This window comes from Leucoraja erinacea, chromosome 24, assembly GCF_028641065.1.
Source record: "Leucoraja erinacea ecotype New England chromosome 24, Leri_hhj_1, whole genome shotgun sequence".
NCBI classification, from domain to species: domain Eukaryota; kingdom Metazoa; phylum Chordata; class Chondrichthyes; order Rajiformes; family Rajidae; genus Leucoraja; species Leucoraja erinaceus.
Window position 1 is genome coordinate 18,343,426 of NC_073400.1, and position 16,068 is coordinate 18,359,493.

Consider the following 16,068-nt stretch of genomic DNA (forward strand, 5'->3'; position numbering starts at 1 on the left):
TAATCACTTCTTGAACTAAATCACAAAACTCATGACTTGGACTCAGATATTATCCATATGAATGAGTTGGTAGGGGATAGTCTCCTGAGTTTTGAACTCGGGTCCATCCTTCTTGCAATGGTTGTTCCCAGGTCGTTATCTCGGACTGCCCTTCTTTTAGACAAAATGTTTCCTTCAATCTTCTAAAGGAAGCCTTTGTTCTAAACTCTCACAATTCTGAAGTCAATCGTTTCAAGTTGTCACTGAATAAGCAAAACACATCTTCTTTCCTTTTCAGGCGAGGGAGCTAGCAGGTTAGTCCACCGCTAGTTCAGGTTTGCCAATGGCTGCTGAGAGAACAGTTACAGCCCTGCAGTATTAGTAAATAATGCAAAAACCAAATCCTGTTTTGTGCTGTCCTTCTTTGACCAATGGGAACACTTTCTCCTGCCTGATATTCTCAAACTGCACCTTTTCAGCCCTTTTAACACAAACCATCCAGGGAAAAATTCCAATTGGGAGAAAAGTTTAATTTATGGGTGAAGCTTTTATATACTAATCCGACAGCTAGAATATTGACAAATCAAATGCTTTCACTAAATTTTACTTATCTAGGGGTAACAGGCAAGGATGTGCTCACTCCACGATGCTATTTGCTTTAGCAATAGAACCTCTTGCCAAGATTATCAGGTCCCATTCAGGCATTTATGGATATAATACCAAAAATACCGCCAATAAAATTTCATTATATGCAGACGATGTACTTTTATACGTTACTAACCTCCAAGTTAGTATTCCAAATGTTTTAAACATTATAGAACAATTTGGTTCTTTTTCTGGATACAGAATTACTCGGAATAAAAGTGAAATCATGCCAATAAAAGAAAAAGACCCTTCTCAACTCCAACAATTTCCTTTCTGAATTGCTACTGAAAAGTTTAGATCTTGGAATTTACGTGACTAGAAAGTACTTCTCTTTGTTTAAAACAAACTTCCCACCATAAATTACTAAATTGTATACTTATATCCAATTTTGGAATACACTTCCTATCTCCCTTCTTGTTAGATTAAATGCCATAAAGATGATCTTCCTTCCGCATCTTTTATACTTATTCCAATCAATGCCGATATATCTCCCTAAAAGCTTTTTTTTTTTTAAATGGACTCTATTGATACTAACTTTATTTGGGATTACAAAACCCACCGAATACATAAAGGACCCAAAGAAAATGGAGGATTAGCTCTACCTAACTTTCTCTTTTACCACTGGGCAACTAATATTAAAAATATGACGTTCTGGTTGGACGATACTGAAACCGGAGATCCCAGAGAAAATTCAGGCCACGTGGAGAACGTACAGACAGCACTTGCATTCATTAACAAAACTGGCTCCCTGGCTGTGAAGCAGCAACTCTACCGATCCCGACCATTGGTGCTGTCTGTGTGGAGTTTGCACGTTCTCCCTGTAACCACGTGGGTTTCCTCTGGGCGCTCCGGTTTCCTCCCACATCCCAATGACGTGCGGGTTTGCAGGTTAATTGGTCCTCTGTAAATTGCCCCTAGTGTGTAGGGAGTGAATGGGAAAGTGGGATAACAGAACTAGTGTGGTCGATGTGGACTTGATGGGCCAAAGGGCCTGACTCCATGCTCTATCTATAAACTAAACCAAAGAAGGCCAATAAAAGTGATATGCTAATTACAAAAACTATACAAAGAAAAACATAAAACTATTATTCACCATCCAGTGATTGTCAACTGTTTAACTCTCTGCATCCAAGTCTGATTGTCATTTGTTTTGCGTTAATATATTATTAAAAAGCATGTGCAAGGCGCATATATTTCGTATCCATTAAGCATTTTCTATTTCGCCATCCCAACTGTCAATGTTTATCATTATAAAGTGCAATTTTCCTTAAAATTTTATGGCATAACATATCATGATGCTCTGAGAATGGATTTCTGAAGGATTTCTCTCAAACCTTTACTATTCTACTACAAAAAATGCATTTTCATCAACTTATTACAGGCAAAATCACATGCAGTTTACCAAGATGTAAATAATAGATGATTTTCCATCTGCACATACCATCATGAGCAATCTTTCTGTTGTTGACCATCTGCCAAATGTGTTTCTCCTCCCTCGTTAAATGTGTGTTTTCTATACTCTCTAAATATTTGATTTCCACTTCCATTCAATCATAATTGTTCAAAAACATGCACGTTAACTTTATTAACAGGCAGCCGGCAAGTGTCACTACTGCATTTAAAAGGCTTTTGGATGGGAAAGGTTTAGAGGGATATGGGCTAAATGCAAGCAAATGGGGCTGCAGTTGCTCCGTGACTTACGATTTTTCGACTTTACGATGGAGCAAAAGCGATACACATTCAGTAGAAACTGTACTTGAATTTTGAATTTTGTATTTTAATCTTTTCCCGGGCTAGCAATATTCGGTACGATACTCTCTCGTGATGCTGGGCAACGGCAGTGAACCGCCGCACCCAGTCAGCTACGCCATCACGAGTGGAAACAACTGATACGCTACAGCAGGGGTGGGGAACGTTTTCATGTTGGAATGCCTCATTAAGTTAGCTGTAATCTAATAAGGCCGCATCCAAGAAACTTCAATTGGATATACTTCAAAATGTACATTTTGTAAAGATCTAACTACTATGTACTAACTTCAAGAAAATGACAAAAAATTGTTAATTCTAAAGTTAACTAACCGTTTAATGACTTTGTTGTGCCTGCTTTTTGTGGGAAAGCATTTGAATATTTGGTTGCAACATGGAGGTACGCAGTTTCAGCTCATCTTCTAGATGGGTATCTGTCATTTGTGACCTTATAGAATAGTTTCTTTAGAATAGTTTCTTTATTGTCATTGTAACATGGGCCATGTACAACGAAATTTGAGTGTCTTGATTTGGGTTAAGTAGGAGAATGTAGATTTGCAGCAATAAGTGGTTGAAAAGCAAGCAAGCATTTTTCGTGCATGTTGCCAATGTCGTGGGTATTCTACTGCATTTTTCCATATATTCAATCATATCTTAGCGTCAAATAAGGACTTTAAAATGTCATCTTCTGAGAGCTCAATCAATATCATCTGTAGTTCTTTAGGAGCCTTGGAGACATCAACTAGGTGAGGGTGAAATGCTAATTTGTGTGTGATGTCATGATTCTCCAAGTCAGTGAACCTTTCATTGTATTCTTTAATTAATAAGTCTATAACAGCTGCGTATTCTTCAAATGATTCACATAAATCCTCCTGCTCATCAATGACCTTCGCTAACTGGGGAAAAAGTTCATCCGAAATTTCATTTTGAAGAAGAGTTTTGAAAAAAGATACTTTTTTCGAAATGCTTGAATTTTTTGCCACATATATATAGACTTAGTTTTACCTTGCAAAGAAACATTCAAGTCATTTTGCTTTGACATGATATCACACAGAAATTCTGTATTTCTATAGAAATCTTCTTTCAATAATTCACATTGCTGATTCTGTTCTTCATGAAATGTAACTATCTGTTCTCGCAAAGATAAACATTTTGCTAACACCTGTCCCTGCGATAGCCAACACACTTTACAATGATACGGCAAATCCACACCGAATGCCTCATTGTCCAACTTTAGCATATTACGAAACTGACGATGCCGTGTTGCATTTGCACGAATATAGTTAACAATACTTATAACTTGTTGCAAAGTGTCACTTAAAATAGTAGATTTAGTGCAGAGATTTTGCTGATGTAAGATACAATGAAAATAAATTATAGCATCTGCATCTGATAATACCTTTTTTATCGGTGCAATAAACCCTTCACGTTTTTCTGTCATGTAAGGTGCACCGTCTGTACATATACTCACTAAATTACCCAAATGCAGTCCAACTTCATGACATTTATCTTGAAAGTTGTTGAAGAAATTTATTCCTCGTGTTCTACCCGTAAGAGTGCCCAAAGCGAGTAACTCTTCGAAGCAAAGAAAATCTTCTGTTATGGCCCAAATGGAGTATAAAACCTGGGCCGAGTCAGTGGTATCAGTTGATTCATCCAAAGTGATTGAATAATATATATTTTCCTTCCGGAGTATTGCGTGAAGTTCTGTTACATTGAGGACTTATTCATCCAAATCATGCATTTGCAAACCTGCTCAGCTCTTCTGCAAAACCCTCATACATATTAACAAAAGGAAGGACATCTGAACCTTATCCTTAACTTCCATCTAGGGTCTAGACTCCTTTGAACTGTGATTCACAGCTTGCAACTTTCACAGAAAGAGGCCAAGCAGGCTTTGCAAATACAGAGAGTCTCCATTTTGTGACATTTTTTATTTGGCCAATTACTCAATTTGGATTCATTCAAAAGGCCGCACTTAATGACCTGTAAGGCTGCTCTACCGTGTACTGTGTTGCCAGCGCATTTTTTTTGTTTTTTCCCCATCATGTCTACAAAACGCCCACCTGTGTCTCCTGCTCCTGGTGAGAAGAAGAAGAGGAGGATAGCAATTACTCATGAGATGAAACCCAAAGTTTTGGATGTTGGAAGAAATGGACGTCAATTACGAGAGATTTGTAAAGAAGGGACAGGCAGATAGATACAGGATGCTCTTGCCTGCTATAGGGACATATATAATGAAAATAAGAAACAAACTGTACAGTCAAAACTTGATATCTTCCTGAAAAACACTATGCCTGCTAAACAATCAACGTGTCGATGCCTCAGTGCCATCTCCCACTATTCTCGAGCCTTATCAGAAACGAGAGAGAACATTTGGTAGGTTAGGTGTATTAAATGCATTTTCGACTTGCGATATTTTTTATTTACGGTGGGTTTATCGGAACGTATCCCCATCATAAGTTGAGGAGCATCTTGGTCGGCATGGATGAGATGGGCTGAAGGGTCTGTTTCCGTGCTGTATGATTCTATGAGTGTGACTTTTGCCTCATCGTTGCATCATTAGAGTCTTACAGCATCTTAAGTATGTGTATAAAATCACGAGGTAGGGCAATCAAGAACTAGACGGCATACAGTAGGTTTAAGATGAGAGGGGAAAGATTTATTAATAACCTGAGAGCAACTTTTACACACAGTATATGGAAATATATGTAACGAGCTGCCAGAGAAGGTAGTTAAGAGAGAGTTCACGAGACATTTATTGTCACATGCACCAATTGGTACAGTGAGATTTAAATTACCATACAGCCATACGAATAAAAAGAACATAATACATGTTAGAATTTACCATGAACATCCCCCACAGTGGAATCAACGTTTCCCACTGTGAGGGAAGGTAATAAAGTTCAGTTCTCATCCTCTTGTTCACTCGTGGTCGAGCCTTTAAGGCCTCTGCATTTGCCGCAACGGGGGCCCGATGTTTCAAGCCGTCTCGCCGGGATGATCAGAGCTCCGGCGTCGGAACGGAGAACACTCTCAGCGGCTTGGAGTTTCCGAATCGGCCACTTCCTACCGGAGACCGTGGCTCCCGAAGTCCACAGGCCGAGCTGGGTGGAGATTCAATGCCGGTGACAGATCCCAGGCTCCGCGATGTTAAAGCCAGCGCCGCCCGCGGCTGGAAGCGCCACAAACGACAGCTCCACAATGTAATCAGCCGGCCCGACACTCCGGAGCTCCATGGCGAGCCCCGATAAGACATTGCCTGCTCCGTGGTGGAATTCAGTGCTGTGCTGCCGCTGATGCTCTGGTCGGTCACTGGCAGGAATGCCGCGCCAATTAAGGTGGTTGGCCACGAGGAGGGGGTGAAGATGCGACTCGGAGAAAAGACACATCCTCGACCAGGTAGTGACTGGAAAAAACAATTTTGTCCCCCCCCCCCCCCACACACAAAAAAGACTAAAAGACCTCCAGAAACATACCTTTAGACAGACTAAAAATAACAAAAAGGATGAAAGGACAGACAGCTGCTGGCGAGACTGCCGCACGTGGCACCACTCGATGACGATGTGTCAGATGCAATAACAATGTTTAAAAGAAATTTGGACAGGTACATGGATAGAAATGTTCAGAGGGATAAGAGTCGCAAACGGACAAATAGGACTAGCTTAGATGGGGATCTTGGTTGTCATGGGCAAGCTGGGCTGAAAGGCTGAATGACTATGACTTTAATTCCTTTGAATCTTGCTGTACCTCTGGCTCGGTGGCAGAAATGTTAGCATTGCTGCCCCACATCGTCAGGGATCCAGGTTCAATTCTTGATATTTGGTGCTTTCTGTGTGGAGTCTGCGTGTGCTCCCTGTGATCTTGAAGCCAACATGGACATGATAGGCCAAATGGCCCCCATCTGCTTTGTACATCAGTTACTACTGTACATCCTCAACCATGGGTGGCACAGTGGCGCAGAGGTAGAGTTGCTGCCTTACATCACCACACACCCGGGATCAATCCTGACTACGGGTGCTGTCTGTATGGAGTTTGTACATTCTCCCTGTAACCCCATTTTCTTTTCTCTGGGTGCTCCGGTTTTGTCCCACATTCCAAAGACGTGCAGATTTGGAGGTTAATTGGCTTCGGTAAAATTGTAAATGGTTCCTAGTATGTAGGATAGTGCTAGTGTACAGGGTGATGGCTGGTCAGGGCGGACTCGATGGGCCAAAGGGGCTGTTTCCACGCTGTTTGTATTAACCATGAACTAAACTAATGTATATGCAGATTTATACTAATTTCAAATGTAGGCCTGTTCTCAGGACATTTGAGAACAGATTTGGGAGAAAGATTGGAAAACTAGAATATTCTATAATTGGCAATACTCCAGAATGTTGCTTCACAGAGGGAAATGTGGGGAAGGGGAGGGGTTCCAGCATAAAACAAAGACATCTAATGTGGCATGATACTGGAAAGGCAAATTGTACATTACATTTCATTGTAAAAATCAGGGAAGCTTTGTTGCAATAGTTTAATTAGATTTTGTTTAGAGATACAGCGCGGAAACTGGCCCTTCGACCCACCAAGTCTGCGCCTAACAGCGATCCCTGCACATTAACACTATCTTACACACACACTTGGGACAATTTACACTTGTACCAAGCCAATTTACCTACAAACCTGTACATCTTTGGAGTGTGGGAGGAAACCAAAGATCTCGGAGAAAACCCATGCGGTCACAGGGAGAACGTTCAAACTCCGTACAGACAGCACCCGTAGTCGGGATCGACCCCGAGTCACCAGCGCTGCAGGCATTCTAAGGCAGGAACTCTACCGCTGCGACACCATGCTACCCATGATGGGATAGTAGAGGGGATACACCTGTCAAGAGCCAAGAGTGTTTAATTGTCATATGTACTAGCAATGGAACAATAATCTTCTTACTCGCTGCAGCTTAATATGCCTATAAACACAACAATGCTCATGTAATATACTATAATAATCATCAAAAATACAATAAATTAATAACCCTAATACTGGGTGACCACAATAGTGTAAAATCCAAAGTCCATAGTGAAACATAATATAGAAATTAACTTTCAGTCTGTAGAAAGGTCCCGACTTGAAACATCACCCATCCTTTTTCTCCAGAGATGCCGCATGATCAGCTGATTTACTCCAGCGCTTTGTGTCTATCTTCTGGATAAACCAGCATCTGCAGTTCCTCCTTCTGTAATGTTAGATAAGACATTTTTAGAATATTACGTCAATTCTGGTCACGCTGTTATACGAGAGATGTTGTCAAGGTGGAAAAGGTGCAGTGAAGATTTACGAGGATGTTACCAGGACTAGAGGGCCTGACTGATAGGAAGAGTTGAACAGGCTAGGATTTTATTCCTTGGAGTGCAGGAGGACAAGGGGTGATCTTATAGCATTGTGATATCATGAGTGGAATAGACAATAGATAATATGTGCAGGAGTAGGCCATTATGGTAGTACCCCGTTCCTGCCATCTCCCCATATCCCCTGACTCTGCTATCTTTAAGTGCCCTATCCAGCTCTCTCTTGAAAGTATCTAGAGAACCGGCCTCCACGCCCTCTGAGGCAGAGAATTCTACAGACTCACAACTCTCTGTGTGAAAAAGTGTGAAATAGGTCAGGTAAACACCCTGTGTGTTGCCCAGAGTGGGGGAATCAAGAACCAGAGGATATAAGTTTAAGATGAGAGAGGAAAGATTTAATAGGAACCTGAGAGGTAACTTTTTTACACAAAGGATGGTGGGTGTATGGAATGACCTGCCAGAGGAGGTGGTTGAGGTAGGTACTATCGCAACGTTTAAGAAACATTTAAGACAGGTACATGGTAGGATAGGGATTTGATTTAGAGGGATTTGGGCCAAATGCAAATAGGTGGGACTAGCGTAAATGGGGCATGTTGGTCAGTGTGGGTAAGTTGGGCCAAAGGGCCTGTTTCTATGACTCTATAACCAAAGACAGTCCATAGAAGATCACAGTTGCTGAGGCTAGTGTTGTGCAGTGTTCAAGAGCTTGATGGTTGTTGGGAAGAAGTTGTTCCTGAACCTTCTTCCTGATGGTAGCAGCAAAATGAAAGTGTGGTCAGGATTGTGTGGGTCGTGAGGAGATTAGTTTGATTTTGCATTATGTGTCCACGGACTTTGTGGACCAAAGGACCTGTTCATGGGCTGTACTGTTCTATGCCCTAAGACCAAATATATATTTAGATCTTCAAAGTAGTGAGGGGGTTTTAGAGAACAGAAAAGAAAATTGAGCTAAGGCTGAGACAGGACGGGCCATGGTTTCATTCAATGGGAGTGAAAGTTGAAGGAGCAATATGATCTATTTCAATTCCTATTTCTTATGGTTTTATTATAACAGCATCAGCAGAATCAATTAAGGAATTTTTAGCTTTGCATGAAAGTACCAAATTTTTAATCTCAGCAATATAAACATTTTAACCAATTAGTTTACGTGATCTCCATGTGACATCAACTTTTTTACTTAAATAAAATTACGAAATGAAATTATAATTAGTATTATCAATTTAAGTAAGACACTGAACAATTAGATTCCATCAATTCTTCTTATTTGTGTCATTGCTCAGCCTGTGTGGAATTTTAAAGTGACAATACTTTTCTTGGTTTATTTCAGTCTAATTTTACCTACTTCAAGTACAACATCTGAATAAATTACTTTGTGAAATTTGTCAGAGATGAATTCTGAAAAGTTCAGCAAGGAACAAGCCCTTCGGCCCACAATGTCCGTGCCATACATCATGTCAAGCTATACTAATCTCCTCTCCCTGTTCGCGATCCATATTGGGCAGCACAGTGGTGCAGCGGTTGAGACACTGCCTTACAGCACCAGAGATCTGGGTTCAATCCTGACTACGAGTGCTGTCTGTACGGAGTTTATCTGTTGAACCAGTGACTGCGTGGGTTTTCTCCAGGTGCTCCGGTTCCCTCCCACATTCCAATGACGTGCGGGTTTGTAGGTTAATTGGCTTTTGTAAATTGCTCGCTAGTGTGCAGGGAATGGATGAGATGGTGGGATAACATAGAACAAGTGTGTAGGAAGGAACTGCAGATGCTGGTTTGAACCGAAGACAGACACAAAAAGCTGGAGTAACTCAGCGGGACAGGCAACATCTCTGGAGAGCAGGAATGGGTGACGTTTTGGGTCGAGACCCTTCTTCAGACTAGTTGGGGGAAAGGGAAATGAGAGATATAGACGATGATGTAGAGAGATAAAGAACAATGAATGAAATATATGCAAAAAAGTAACGACGATAAAGGAAACAGAGAACGAGAAGTTGATGCGACTTTGGTGGGGGAGGAATGGAGAGAGAGTGAATGCTGGGGTACTTGAAGTTAGATAAATCAATATTCATACCACTGGGCTATAAGCTGCCCAAGCGAAATATGAGATGTTGTTCTTCCAATTTATGTTTATCCTCACTCTGACAATGGAGGGGACCTAGGACAGAAAGGTCTGTGTGGGAATGGGAAGAAGAATTGAAGTGTTTAGCAACCGGGAGATCAGGTAGGTTCAGGCGGACTGAGCGTAGGTGTTCAGCGAAACGATCGCCAGTTCTATGTTTTGTCTCACCGATGTATAAGAGTCCGCAACTTGAACAATGGATACATTAGATGAGGTTGAAGGAGGTGCAAGTGAACCTCTGCCTAACCAGAACTAGTGTGAATGGGCCATCGATGGTCAGCCTGGACTCGATGGCCCAAAGGCCCTGTTTCCATGCTGTATGTCAAAACTCAACTAAATAACGTGCTTGAATTTGAACATCAAAAGTAGTCAAATAGAATCCTTATCGTCTGCACTTTATTTAAGTTTAACGTTTTGGTGTTGAAATTGAGGCACTCATTTCAACATCATGAAATGGCTGTTGAGGTAAACAGTATTTACAGCTCTGTTTAATTTCCAATTCTCTCGAGTTCAGCAGAACGGGATTAATTTCTGTGGCCATTAACAGATAAACAAGCGCTCAATAAGCTACTTAAGGGAGCATGAAATTACTATTATTTTAGGAGTCATTTATCACCATTTTTCCAGTGGAAATCCTGGAGAGATCATGTTTGTTGTGAAAAAGAAACAATAATTTCTATCCTTTCTCAATCTCTCCTAATGCAGACTGGGTCGGTTAACGCCAGGAATCTACTTGTTGTGAATAATGAATGTGTGAAAATGGAATGTAGTTGAAACAGCATACAATGCACTAAAGCGTAAAACAGCTGTAAAACAGCTGGGATTTTGGGGACATGAAGTGTGTAGTTTGGCTGGTGACATCAACAATTCAGATTGATAGTAATGCTGACAATTGGGACATGTAGTGGATGGACCTCGTTTGATTTACCGGCATAACGCTATACCTCTATAACTTCACCCCTCATCATCCTGCGCCGTAAGGAATTAAGTGATGTCCTGCTCACTTCTCCCTGTGGCTCAGTCCTGGCGACCTCCTCATAAATCTTCTCTGTACCCTTTCCAGCTTAATGGTATCTTTACTATGTCAGTGTGATCAATACTGAACACTATACTACAACTGTAACATAATGTCCCAACTTATATATTCATTGCCCTGACTGATGCACCAAAAGCCTTCTCTACCACCCTATACATGTGCAACTCCATGTTCAGGGAACTGTGCTCTGTGCTCTTCTACTCTTTGATCCCTCTGCTCTCCAACACTCCCCAAGGGCCCTATTGCTCAATTGCATCTGAAGTATTTCTCTTGATGTAATAGAATCCGATTATTTGATGTCCACCAAGACCTGGTGGATCTCCCGATTGATAACCATCTAAAATCCCCTTCCCCATCCCATTCCCATAATGACCTTTCTGTCCTGAGTCTCCTCCATTGCCAGAGTGAGTCCATGTGCAAACTGGAGGAACAACAGGCTATTTCCCACTTGGGAGGCTTACAACCCAACATTGAATTCTCCAATTTGAGGTAACTACATCCCCCTCTACTTCTTCCCCATATCTCCCCCCCCCCCCCACCCCCCAACCCCCGCCCCCCCCCCCCCCCCTGCTCTCCCCCTGTGCCCCACATGGGCTCTGAACGGTTCCTCTGACATCAGTCGGAAGATGGGTCTCGACCCATTGCGTCACCCATCCTTCTCTCTAGAGATGCTGCCTGTCCCGCTGAGTTACTCCAGCATTTTGTGTCTATCCCCACATGGATCCTTTTCCCCTTCCATCCACTCACCTTCCTCTTGGTTCACAATTTACAACTCTTCAATTCTTTTGTCTCATACCTTCTGTCTTTTCGTCCCTGGCATTTGTCTAACCATCTGCCTTTCAGATAGCCCTTCTCACCTCTGTTGGCCTATTATCTGCCAGGTTTTCTCCTGCCCCTCTCTTCCAGCCTTCCTCCCCCTTCCAATCAGTCTGAAGAAGGGTGCCGACCTGAAACGTTGCCTATCCATGTTCCCCAGAGATGGTGCCTGACCCGCTGAGTTACTCCAGTACTCTAGTGTCTTCATTTGATGTTCAAAGCTGTTTCAGCCTTGGAATTTTATATTTAAAACTTTAAATTCAACCATGAATGTTGATGTACTCCCCCTGTTTTGGTTACATCCAAGAGAACTCATCCAACTTGGAAGTGTTTCCAAAATTGGTGAGTCCACATTTGGAGTATTGTGTTCAGTTTTGGTTTACCTGCTATAGAAAATATGTTATTAAGCTGGAAAGTGTGCAGTGAGGATTTGTGACTATGTTCATAAGTTCATATGTGAGCAGAAATAGGCCATTCAGCCCATCAAGTCTCTCAACCCCATTTTCATGCCTTCTCCCCAAATTCCATATAGCACAGGAGAATGAGGGGTAATCTTATAGAGGTGTACATGATCATGATGGGAATAGATAAAGCAAGTGCACAGTCTTTTACCCAGAGTAGGGGAACCAAGAACCAGCACACATTGGTCTAAGGCGAGATGGGAAAGATTTACTAGGAACCTGAGGGGCAACTTTTTCCCACACAGTGACGGTGGTGGGTATATGGAACAAGTTGCCAGAGGAGATAGTTAAGACATTTGGACAGGTACATGGAAAGGAAGGTTTAGAGGGATACGGGCCGAATACAGGTGGGTGGGACCTGGAGTAGATGGGGTGGCTTGGTCTGCATGGGCAAGGTGAGCCAAAGGGCCTATTTCCATGCCATATGACTCTGTGACTCCAATTATTTCAGGTGAACTAACTAAATGGGCAACTCTGCCTGCAAATGGAGAGGACAGAGGAAAGAAAAGGGATGTTACAACAAACTGGAACCATCTGCACAGATTGGGCTTTGGTTTAATGATGAGCTTAAGTATTGCAGCTTGAATAAATTGGAATTTATGACAAGACATTAGAATGATCGTTGAGTCTATGCAGAGTGTGAACATCAAGTTATTATTATGTTGCACTCTGCAGGCGAGGATTTAGATCAGGAGACACAAGCAGTAAACAGATGGCAGGCTTAGTGGGTTAATGATGATACAAAATCTATTAGATTTTGGCAAATGAAATTATAAAAATGAGCAGCTCCTTGGAGATGCCAAAACGTATACATTATTATCCCCCACACTGCCGTGTATGTTAGAAATTTCTGATTTTAAATAATGACGCCATAGTGGCGCAGCGGTAGAATTGCTGCCTCACACTGCCAGAGATACCAGGTTCGATTCTGATTGCGGGTGCTGTTTGTACGGAATTTTTATGTTCTCCCTTGTAACCACATGGTTTTCCTCACATTCCAAAGACATTCAGGTTTGTAGCTTAATTGGCTTTGGTAAAATTGTAAATTGTCCTTGGTGTGTAGGATGGTGCGAGTGTACGGGGTGATTGCTGGTCGTCATGGACTCAGAGGGCTGAAGGGCCTGTTTCTGTGCTGTATCTCAAGTCTATGTCCAAAGATACAATCAGTACAGTTTGTACAAACTCCACTACAATAGAAAGAACACAGGAGAAGATATAGAGTGTAGAATAATCCAAACCTAAGGTTAAATGAATATTGATGCTGTATCGTCCAGTGATGCTTGCAGATTATATACCACCTTTACAGTAAAGCATTTTGAAATGTTGATCTGAAGCTTTGTAAAATACTTTTGCACCAGTGCTGTTTACTGCCGAGATGGGTGTGACTTTTGTCTCTTTGTGATTTCAGTCATGACTTCATTGGAGAGTTTACCACAAGCTATCGAGAACTTGCAAGAGGACAGAGTCAGTTCAATGTCTATGAGGTAAGCTGGGCCTAGTATTTGATATCAACTCATCAGATATGCCTAGATTTTCTATTCGCATTGAATTGTAATTTTACTTTGTCTTTTGTTGTGGAAACAGGCCCTTCGGCCAAACTTACCTAGGCCGACCAACATGCCCCATCTACACAAATCCCACCTGCCTATGTTTGGCCCATATCACTCTAAACCTATCCTATCCAAGTACCTGTCTAAATGCTTCATAAACGTTGTGATAGTACATGCCTCAACTACCTGCCTCCGGGTGGCACAGTGGCGAAGCAGTAGAGTTGGTGCCTTACAGCACCAATCATGACAATGGGTGCCGTCTGTCTGGAGTTTGTTCATTCTCCCTGTGACCACGTGAGCTTCCACTGGATCCTCCCACACTCCAAAGACACACAGATTTGTTGGTTAATTGGCTTCTGTTAATTGTAAAATGTCCATAGTGTGTAGGATAGTGCTACTTTATGGGGAGACCGCAAGCCAGCATAGTCTCGGTGGGCCGAAGGGCCTCTTTCCCCACTATATTTCTAAAGTAGGCTAACTTCTCCCGCAGCTAGTCACCACCACCCACCCTTTGTGTAAAATAAATTGCCCCTCAGGTTCCGATTACATCTTTCTCCCCACCCCTAAATCTGTCCTCTGGTTCTCAGTTCCGCTACTCTGCGTAAAATTAATATTTAGTTAATTTTTTGTTTCAGAAAGCATTTAGCAAGGTCCCACACATGAGATTAGTGGGCAAAATTGGGGCATATGGTATTGGGGGTAGAGTGCTGACGTGGATAGAAAATTGGTTGGTAGACAGGAAACAAAGAGTAAGGATTAACAGGTCCCTTTCAGAATGGGAGGCATTGACTGGCGGGGTAGCGCAAGGCTCGATGCTGTGACCTATTTGGTCATATCTGGGACCTATCTGGATGCAGCTATTTACAATATACATCAATGATTTGGATGAAGGGATTCAAAGTAACATTAGCAAATTTGCAGATGACACAAAGCTAGGTGGCAGTGTGAACTGTGAGGAGGATGCTATGAAAAAGCTGGGTGACTTGGACAGGTTGGGTGAGTGGGCAGATGCATGGCAGATGAAGTTTAATGTGGATAAATGTGTAAGTTATCCACTTTGGTAGCAAAAACAGGAAGGGAGATTATTATCTAAATGGTGTCAAGTTGGGGGGGGGGGAAAGGGAAGTACAATGGGATCTGGGGGTCCTTGGTCATCAATCAATGAAAGTAAGCATGCAGGTACAGCAGGCAGTGAAGAAAGCGAATGGCATGTTGGCCTCATAAAAAGAGGAGTTGAGTATTGGAGCAAAGAGGTCCTTCTGCAGTTGTACAGGGGCCTAGTGAGACCACACCTGGAGTATTGTGTTCCCTAATTTGAGGAAGGACATTATTGCTATTGAGGAAGTGCGGGACTGCCATATGCTGAGAGAATAGAGCAGCTGCACTTGTATACTCTGCATTTAGAAGGATGAGAGGGCATCTTATTGAAACATATTAGATTTTAAAGGGTTTGGACACGCTAGACACAGGAAAATATGTTCCCAATGTTGGGGGAGTCCAGAACCAGGGGCCACAGTTTAAGAATAAGAGGTAAGCCATTTATAATGGAGATGAGGAAACAATTTTTCACTCAGAGAGTTGTGAGTCTGTGGAATTCTCTGCCTTTGAGGGTGGTGGAGGCCGGTTCTCTGGATACTTTCAAGAGAGAGCTACATAGGGCTCCTAAAGATAGCGGAGTCGTGGGATATGGGGAGAAGGCAGGACGGGGTACTGATTGGGGATGAGCAGCCATGATCACATTGGTGCTGGCTCGAAGGGCCAAATAGCCTACTCCTGCTCCTATTGTCTATTGTCTATTGTTTATTGTCTATTGTTTTTGTTTGTTAAATAACTTTCAGCACAGTATCTAGAGAAAGGAAGTTAATAATGTTGGATGAATCAAGCATTGGTCAAGCAATAAGTTATTCTCAGGAAGTCTTGATGAAATGCTTGTTGAAGACTAAATCTAAAAATGTATCATATTACAACGTAAGGGATGAAGTAAACAAACTAACTTCAACACGAACAAGTTGCCATGACTTAAGCAATTAATATGTTGAAAGATGCCAAGTGTTAATGGGATAATTACTGGCCTGATGTCAGGACAGGATGAGGCCGAGAGAAGGTGGATGGAGCAGATTGTATAACAGTTTGTGGTCTGTGGTTTGAGAATAAGTTTGAATGGTCATGGATGTTAAAGAGAAATGGGAATTCCACCTGTGAAACGGCAAAGATAAATCGAACACAAAGTGGGCGGCACAGTGGCGCAGCGGTAGAGTTGCTGCCTTTACAGCACCAGAGACCCGGGTTCATTCCTGTCCACGGATGTTGTCTGTACGGAGTTTGTGCGTTTTCACTGTGACTGCGTGGGTTTTCTCTGGTTGCTCTGGTTTCCTCCCACAATGTTACTTAA

At 42.2% G+C, this 16,068-nt stretch overlaps 1 protein-coding gene across 2 annotated transcripts in view; it reads left to right on the forward strand.

Moving 5' to 3' along the window:
- LOC129708696 (copine-8-like) overlaps nt 1-16,068 on the forward strand; it is a 268,617-nt gene that overhangs the window by 155,773 nt on the left and 96,776 nt on the right. For both annotated transcript variants that reach the window (XM_055654624.1, XM_055654623.1), the window contains exon 11: nt 13,535-13,610. In XM_055654624.1, coding sequence (XP_055510599.1) covers nt 13,535-13,610 — 76 coding nt within the window. The remainder of the gene's footprint in view (nt 1-13,534; nt 13,611-16,068) is intronic.